At 39.2% G+C, this 9115-nt stretch overlaps 1 protein-coding gene across 1 annotated transcript; it reads right to left on the bottom strand.

Annotated features, from left to right (window-relative positions):
• Positions 1-6179: 6179 nt before the first annotated feature.
• Positions 6180-7428, bottom strand: LOC132639395 (uncharacterized). Its single transcript, XM_060355844.1, has 4 exons — positions 7399-7428; positions 6981-7345; positions 6690-6818; positions 6180-6591 (listed from the first exon to the last, which is right to left on the bottom strand). Exons 1-4 carry the CDS (start codon positions 7426-7428, stop codon positions 6180-6182), a joined length of 936 nt encoding a protein of 311 aa, XP_060211827.1.
• Between the last annotated feature and the right edge of the window lie 1687 nt (positions 7429-9115).

Below are 9115 nucleotides of genomic sequence, written 5' to 3'. Positions count from 1 at the left end.
ATAAGAGTTATAATCATGTTCATATTCTAGAGGGAGATTTCAAGTCACAAATAATCATCCACACGTTTCAAACAAGATAACATACTTCAAAAAGAAGGGTTTTAAAAAGCAGACATACTTCAAGAAAGGCTTTTTAGAAATCTAGACATACTTGAAAAGGCGATTTTTGAATATATAGACATACCTCAAATCCCGCTCAAATGCACTTCCCAAGATTAAATAATCACGCTACAATGGTTTTAGATGAGAAAGATTAGAGCTTTAATCTAATTCTACTCATATACCCCTTTATAAAAAAAAAACTAGGGTTTTCATGTATAGAAAGTGTTCTTGAACACTTCATGAATCATTCATGGATTCTAATCCCATAGGAAAACCTACACTAGTCTAAACCCTTTCAATAACATCAGAAAAATCAAGGATCATACCTTTTTGAAGGAATCTTAAAGTCTCCGTCGTTCCTTTCTTCTTCTATTTCTTTAGCTTTCAAGAATCTAGGGTTTGAGAAGATGAACTAGTGTTTAAGAGTAGTGAATTGATGTTAGACAGATGTAGCAATGATTGGAATTGATCAAGAACGTACCTTATATGCTTTGGGAAGCCCTAGGGTTATTTCTTCTCAAAAATTCGGCCAAAGATGAAGTAGAATGAAGGTTTAAGAAAGATTCACATTCTGGGGGTTTTTATAGTCGAGCAAGGCACATGACATATCCTATGAATCGCACGTTTGACCCGTGAAACGCAGCCCTACCGTACGACGTGACAGAGTGGCATGATTATTGGTGTTCATCCTGAGATTCGCAAGATTGAACCGCGAGATGATCCCGCGAAACACAGGTTAGTCAAACGGCAATAACTTTTTACTTACAAGTCTTTTTAATCTCCACTTTATATCTTTGGAAAGGTATTTCAAAGATCAACAACTTCTATTAAACGAACTTTTCCCAAATTCTCAACGTATTTTCATGAAATTGGCCTACAAGACAGGTCAACAAAACTTAGGTGATTTTAAGAACTCTTACGAACTTCACTACTTGGTTTGATTCTATAACGACTATCTTTTACCCAAATTCATCCCGAAAGGATTCATATAGTTAAAATGTCACAATTACACCCATTATACACATTCACACCTAACCCGAATTTACGGAGTGTTACACATGATAAGGGGAGAACCAACTCATGCCCAATATGACGTCAAAATCCATCATATCGAGAATCACCAAGTCAACCCACGTGTCATAACCCATAAAAGTAACTAAAAAGGATCTATAAACTTGATCAACCACTACCGAATCTCCAACCGAAGTAGACACGTGAATAAGGTACATTAAGTCGGTCACAAACCATATCCCAACCCACGAAATGAATAGTAGACACATAAGAGAAAGTAGATCCGGGATCAAATAAGACTGAAGTTTCCCGGTGACAAATAGAAATGGTACCGATGATAATAGCATCTAACACTTCGGCTTTGGCTTGCCAGGAAAAGCATAACAATGGGCACCACCACAGCCTGTCTGGCCGGACTGAGCTCCACCTCTGGAAGCTTAAGAACCACCACTCCCTGACTGATATCCAGCCCTAGAAGACTGAGAACCACCACGGCCTGTCTGAGCACCGCCTCTATTAGAAGAACTACCTTGGCTACCTAAGGACGCCGGAGTCATAGGGGTCTAAAATCGGGAACCCTACTGGCCCCACTCTATCTCAGCCTAGGGAGCTCTCTAGTAATGTGCCCGGTATCACCACATGTACAACAAGATCGAGATGGCAGGGGCTGCAATACTGAAGTTGAAGAACAAGTATAACCTCTTCAATCGGTTGGCCGAGAATAAGAGTCTCTAGACACGCCACATGTAACGGGAGTACCAGTCTACCCACGAATCTCCTGACCCTCTCTTTCTTAGTAGGAATCAACTGTGTAGCATATCATGGAAAACAAATTAATCGGGCCTCGTACTCAGCTAAGGACACGACCCTCTGTTGCAAATGGATAGACTAATTCCTTCTCTGGTCCCTCAGAGTGCGAAGAACATACTTCTCTAAGAAGCCCTAATGAAACTAAGCCCAAGATATTGGAGGCGACCCAGCTGGCCGACAATCGATGAAGGACCTCCACCAAGTCTTCGCGTCCCTACGCAACTAATAGGACAAGTAGTCAACTCCACGGGACTCGACAATCCCCATCTTATACAACCTCTCATGCATGTCCATAATAAACTCATAACCATCCTCACACAGTGCAACATAGAACCTCGATGGATCCGTTTTCCCAAATCTACAATCAACTCTTAATATCTAATGGTCATAACTAGGCTAGCAACGGGCCTAGGAGCACCAGCATGTGGTAGAATCCCATCTATTCTGACGTCGTATAGATGCACGATTTAATGTGTTGGAAACTAGACTCGTAGACCTTCAATTTGATAGGTGGATCACCTCATAACTCTAGGTATATTGGGAGAAAAGCTTAGTAACATTAGACCCAAATTTCAGTAAAATTTATGAATGTAGCTTGCGATACTTTTCGCCGACTTTTATTTTACAACTTAGTTGACTTCAAAACATAAGATACGAATCTTATATGATTCAAGTACCTTAAAACACCACCTCCTTGGAACATTAAGCACTCTTAGTTTAACCCCTAAAGTACGGATTATAACACTGATTCGCTTAACCCCGAAACCTTATGGCACATGCTTAACAATTGTTAAAAGTCTTTCTTAACCTTATAAGGGTTTCCTTGGCCTCTCCAGGATTACGTTAGTCTACTTATGACACAAGTGGCACATAAATTTATGAGGTGTAACATCCTTCCCCCCTTAGGAACATTCGTCCTCGAATATTAAAGTAGAGTTACCATCGTTTTAATCGTCAATGTCTTTTTGCTCGCACATAATCTGATCGAATGCCTTTAAGCTTTCTGTGTCGATCCACATATCTTAAGCTCTTGATACCCAGGAGCTCTAAATGTTTTATCAAAGGTGTCTTAGTTATTCTTATAGCGACTCCTAATAGTCTTTTACTGTCCTTCCTCGCATTCTTCTTGTAATCCTTCTCTTCTTCGCTACTAGAACCCTTGCTGCTAACATAGTCACTTCCTTTCCTTAGCTCATTTCATTTTGCCATCTTCTTACGATGCTATGTTAGATTTTCCTTATACTATGTTTTCTTTTATAACTTTTATTGCTGAGCTTAATACTTTCATCCATGTAACCTCACCTTTATGGTTACCAAATCGACTAGCAACCTTCTTTAGTTGTTTCATTCGAGGGATGTCCTTTTCGTATGCAAGTTTTAATCGAATTATCAATTATGTTATACTTGGTTGCTTCATATCGCTTCCTCAGTCCGTATAGTTCCTCTTACTTTAATTCTATCATTAACATAAATCGCATTCTTGCGGCGTGCCTTTCTCGTGAAATTGTTGTCTTCGATTTCTTGCAATTTAAAAAGCACAGGTTCAAATGACATTACTTGAATGCTACTGTAGGTACTTGTTACGAAACAATCAACATAACTATATATTCATCACAAATATTAGCTTGGTTCGAACTTAATCTGAAGTTGTGTCCCTTCTTCTAATAACTCGATGTTGCTACCTTTGGTTTCCTTCCCTGTTTACGCCTTTACTTAACTTGAACATTTCTCATTTTCTATTGACCGCGCATAAGTCGTATTCATGTCTTCATGACTTACAACCTCTCTGGACTGATTGTTTGATGTCTATTTCCTTGTTATTTATACCAGTCATATTCACTATGTCACACCCCCAACGAGGAGTATGATGGGTTCCGAGTCATAGGTCGGGAACCACCTGACTTAACAATTACCTTTAATACCATATACTATCACTCAGAGAACACTTGCACGCAGAAAGGCCCAACAAAGAAATATTCAATAATCCAACATATATGTATATATGCGAACCGATAAGGTCGTTACAACATCACGAGTATCATAAAGCCGGCAAGGCTTAGAGGAAAATATCACAACCTAGACAAGGTCGGCAAGACCATGCATAGTCTAGACAAAGTCGGCAAGATCATACATAGTATCTACATACCCCACTATGTCTATGAGCCTCTAAGAATGTGCATATAAACATATAATACATTAACTTAAAGTACCAAAGGATAGCAAGTCCGGAGTAGTTGCACTTAGTGACACCATTGAAGCTGGAAAATCCTACTGTGGTCGCACCTCAATAACCCTGTCAAAGCCTGCAGCACGGATACAAGTACTGAGTATGTAAGGTAGGAAACAATAACATGAGCAAGACCGAATTTTAAGGAGGACAGAAGTAACCTGAGCCACCTGAGATTGTACAATATACAATGCATAAGTTTAGAAATCACATGCAAGTATATACATATATATATATATAGTGTCATCATTATAACGTGCCCGACCTTTTTAAGACTCAGTATGTAACGTACCCAGCCTTATCTGGACTCGGTGTCTAACCTACCCGGCCCTTTTTGGGACTCGTTGTGTAATACCAACTGATCAGTGGTTGCACAATAGGTGCCTTACCCAGATGACTATATCCCGGCTTGGTGTAGTAAAATAATGCGTACATATATATATATATATATATATATATATACAATGCATGAGGGGTCGATGAAGTAACAACGGCCCTTCGGAGTTACATAAGATCGGTAACCTCTGAATAATTTATGGAATTTGTGTCATATCAAAGAAATAACTTAATGACGATAGACATGATAACATTTCCAGAATTAATCAAATAATTAAGACATTAAGATTGGAAATACAAAGCATAAGAGTGGAGTGAATTTGTTATGGAACGATCATGTTCATATTCTAGTTGGATTCGTGCCAAAGAAATAGAGAAACGAACACCTACTTACCTTATCCATCAAGCCACCACTTAAAGGATCCCTTACTCTGATGCTTTCCCTTCACCCGAACCTATATAGCGAGAAATACATCTTTAATCATATTTCCCATTAACTTATATATACCATTTATCGAAGACTAATTTGGGTTACCATAATTTGGGAAGCATCTCCCCTATATTATCCACTTCCTCCAAATACCAAAGCGACTCCCAACAATACCATCAAGATCCTACATGACAAATATGTACAATTCCATCCCAAAACCTTCTTCAAACCTCAATTCATAAACGAACAACACCAATACAACAAACTATAACTTTTATTCTCGTAAATATTCCTAAATCAATGTTAATGAAGAGAGATTCATACCTTATCCTTACTAGAATAGCAAGATCATAAATATCTGTGTTGAATCCGAGCCAACTCCATCGCAAAACAAAACTATAATCCCGACTACATGTTACTCAAACCTTGATTAATACTCCGTCACTTGAAATCTCTCTAAATCCTCACTTTTGTGTTGTATGTATGCTCTCATATGTTGCTGAGCTTTTAGGGCAAATATTATGGAGAAAAATGAGGGTTTTAGCCCTTATATAGTGTGCTAAAGTCGGTGAAAGCCGACTTAAAGTTGCCTTTCACGTTCGTGGCCTAGGGTCGTGTTCGCAAAGGGTTTCTCGGGGTTACTATTCACATTCGTGGCCTTAGGGTCGCGTTCGCTCAGGGAAATTTTTCTGCTCTGGCAGCCTAACTTGTAACATCCATAACTGTCTACTCTGATGTCCTATCGACGAGCGATTTGTTGTGTTGGAAACTAGATTTCATGAACTTCAATTTAGGATTTTTCTTTGCTTCAAAACTCCTCATATACTAAATGATATTCTTTCTCCAAGTTGGGTCAAAATTGCCCCTCATATTTTCCTCAAAGTTCCAACAAATTTAATTTCCTTGATTTAGTTGCCCTTCAATCCTTCCATAGCATACTATATGAACTTATACCCTCACAATCATAAGATAAGCGTATATAATCTCGTATACCTCTTGAAAGGTAATTCGAATCTCAGCATACAAAACTACGGGATATAATATTCTCCCCCTTTTAAAAACATTCCTCCTCGAATGTTGGGATACTTGAGGTATAATTATATATTTCAAGCTTTCACAAGCTTTAGTAATGTCTCCCTTATAATTTGAGCACTACTAATACTTTTATACCGCAAGTTCCATATTATATTCCCTACCGGATACCGTAATCAACAACACAAAATCATACAATAATTAGAATAACATTTCCTATCACATTGGCTCTCAAGGAGTTGAGGTATGACTTTTACCTTGTAGGTTATTTATTGATGGAGCGAACTCTTGTAAGGTTTCTTCTGGAATAGCATCGTCTATAGCAGGGAATAAGGGAGAGTACTTGGACTTCATTTCCGCTTCAGCTTCCCACGTCATCTCTTCCCTGTCCTTGCTCCTCCATAGAACCTTTACTGACGCCACATCCTTGGTCCTAAGTCTGCAGACCCGCCTGTCAAGAATGGCAATTGGTTCTTCCTCGTATGTCAGATTCTTTATAACTTGTATATCATCAACAGGTATGATTTTGGAGGGATCTACAATACAGTTTCTCAGCATGGATACATGAAAAACTAGATGAACTGCTTGCAGTTCTGATGGCAGCTCCAATTCATAAGCTACTTGTCCTATCCTTCGGATGATCCTATAAGGTCCGATATATCGGGGATTGAGTTTTCCTTTCTTACCAAACTACATCATTCCCTTCATAGGTGATATTTTCATAAACACCCAATCACCTACTTGAAACTCCAATTCTCATCGTCGTACATCTCTATAAGCTTCACTTTTTCAATAGCCTGATGAAAGAGGTATGGCCCAAACAAGCTTGTTTCTCTAACTTCAAACCATCCGGCAGGAGATATACACTTTCTGCCATATAAAGCCCCATACGGAGCCATTTTGATACTGGCATGGTAGCTATTGTTGTATGAAAACTCTATCAGAGGCAAATGATCATCCCAACTTCCTTGAAAATCCAGTACACAGGCTCGTAACATATCTTCCAAAGTCTGAATAGTCCGCTCAACTTGCCTGTCTGACTGCGGATGGAAAGCCGTACTAAGATTTACTCGAGTACCAAGACTTTCCTGAAAAGATTTCTTGAACTTTGTCGTAAACTGAGCACCCCTGTCAGAAATAATGGACACAGGAATGCCGTGAAGATACACAATCTCCTTATGATAAAATTTAGCATAGTCTTCAGCAAAATAAGTGGTCCTTACCAACAAGAAACGGGCTGATTTGGTTAACCTATTAACGATTACCCATATAGAATTGAATTTGCGATGAGAACGAGGCAATCCCGTGATGAAATTCATATTAATCACTTCCCATTTCCACATTGGGATCTCTATTTCTTGTAATAAGCCACTGCGTTTCTGATGTTCGACCTTTACCTATTGCCAAGTGGGGCATTGAGCTACAAAGTTAGCAATATCCTTCTTCATACCATTCCACCAATAAAAGCCCTTGAGATCATTGTTCATCTTCGTGGATCCGGGATGGATTGAATACCGGGAATAATGAAATTCTGACATCATCCTGTCCCGAAGCCTGGTTATATTTGGAAAGCACAGGCGACCTCGATATTTGAGAACACCATTTGAGTCAGTTCAAAACCTGGGATCCGATTTTGTTGAACACCTTCCTTGATAGAGATTAGGACTGGATCCTCATACTATTGAACCTTTACGTCCATGGCAAGAGTCGATTGAGATATGTTCTGTAAGAAAATCCCAATGTCTTCTAAATCTAGTAGGCGAACTCCCAGATTTGCTTAGCGATAAATTTCTCCGGTCATTGCCAATATTTTCGCTGGCACATACAATAGACTGCCCATTGATTTGCGACATAAAGCACCAGCTACAACATTAGCTTTGCTAGGGTGATATAAAATTTTGGCATTATAATCCTTTAGCAAATCAAGCCATCTTCGTTGCCTCAAATTCAATTCCATTTGCTTGAATATAAATTGAAGTCTTTTATGGTCTGTATAAATATCAATATGGACTCCGTATAAATAATTCCACCATATCTTCAGAGCGTGAATCAGTGCCGCCAACTGCAGATCGTGGGTTGGATAATTTTGCTCATGTTTTCGTAACTGTGGAGAGGCATAAGCAATCCCTTTACCATTTTGCATTAGCACACATCCCAATCCTATGCGTGACACATCACAGTATACAGTGTAACCCTCGGTGCCTTTTGGAAGGGTGAGAACACGAGCGGATGTTAACTTATCTTTCAATTTCTAGAAACTCCGCTCACACGGTTCTTACCATTGAAACTTGGCCCCTTTTTGAGTTAATTTTGTAAGGGGAGCTGATATAGAAGAAAATCCTTCTACAAATCTCCGATAATACCCCACAAGGCCTTAGAAACTTTGGATTTCTGAAGTTGTTGGCCGGGGCAAATTCTTAATGGCTTCGATCTTCCGATCGTCAACTTTAATACCCTCATCAGACACAATATAGCTCAGAAAAGCCACTCAGGTTAGCCAGAATTCATATTTGGAAAATTTCGCATACAGCCTTTGATCTCGCAGTGTTTGCAACACTTTTCGGAGATGATCAACATGTTCCGTCTCCAAACGAGAGTATACTAAGATATCGTCAATGAATACAATAACAAAAACATCCAAGAAGTTCCAGAATACTATGTTCATTAGTGTTGTAAATGTCGCAGGAGCATTTGTCAATCTGAAAGACATAACTAAGAATTCAAAATGCCCATATCTCGTTCGATAGGCGGTCTTTGGAATGTCTTCCCCTTTTACACGTAGTTGATGATACCCTGACCATAGGTCAATCTTCGAGAAGTATTTGGCACCTTGTAGCTGGTCGAACAAATCATCAATTCTAGGCAATGGATATTTGTTCTTGATAGTCACCTTATTCAATTCCCGGTAGTCAATACACATTCATAGTGAGCCATCCTTCTTGCACACAAATAGTACCTATGCTCCCCACGAAGAAGTACTGGGCCTAATGAAGTTGTCACGACCCAACCCCGTAGGCCGTGACTGATGCCCAACCTGGACACCCGTATACATACCTACCAGACACAGTCAACTGAAACTACGAACAATATGGAACTAACGAAGAACTCCCAAGGTCCATAACGTCATCACATATATATATATATATATATATATATATATATATATA

The sequence above is a fragment of the Lycium barbarum genome, chromosome 5 (genome assembly GCF_019175385.1).
Source record: "Lycium barbarum isolate Lr01 chromosome 5, ASM1917538v2, whole genome shotgun sequence".
NCBI lineage: Eukaryota > Viridiplantae > Streptophyta > Magnoliopsida > Solanales > Solanaceae > Lycium > Lycium barbarum.
Note: the sequence above shows the minus strand (reverse complement) of the source record. Positions and strands in the feature narration are given on the sequence as shown.

Bases quoted from the DNA above. Each gene is read 5' to 3' on its own strand.
- LOC132639395 (XM_060355844.1), bottom strand. From the start codon at position 7,428: ATGATCTCAAGGGCTTTTATTGGTGGAATG. The intron at 7,346-7,398 runs GTATGAAGAAGG...ACTTGGCAATAG, and splicing joins GGGCTTTTATTGGTGGAATG to GTAAAGGTCGAACATCAGAA. The intron at 6,819-6,980 runs GCAAGTTGAGCG...TTTATATGGCAG, and splicing joins TTCCATCCGCAGTCAGACAG to AAAGTGTATATCTCCTGCCG.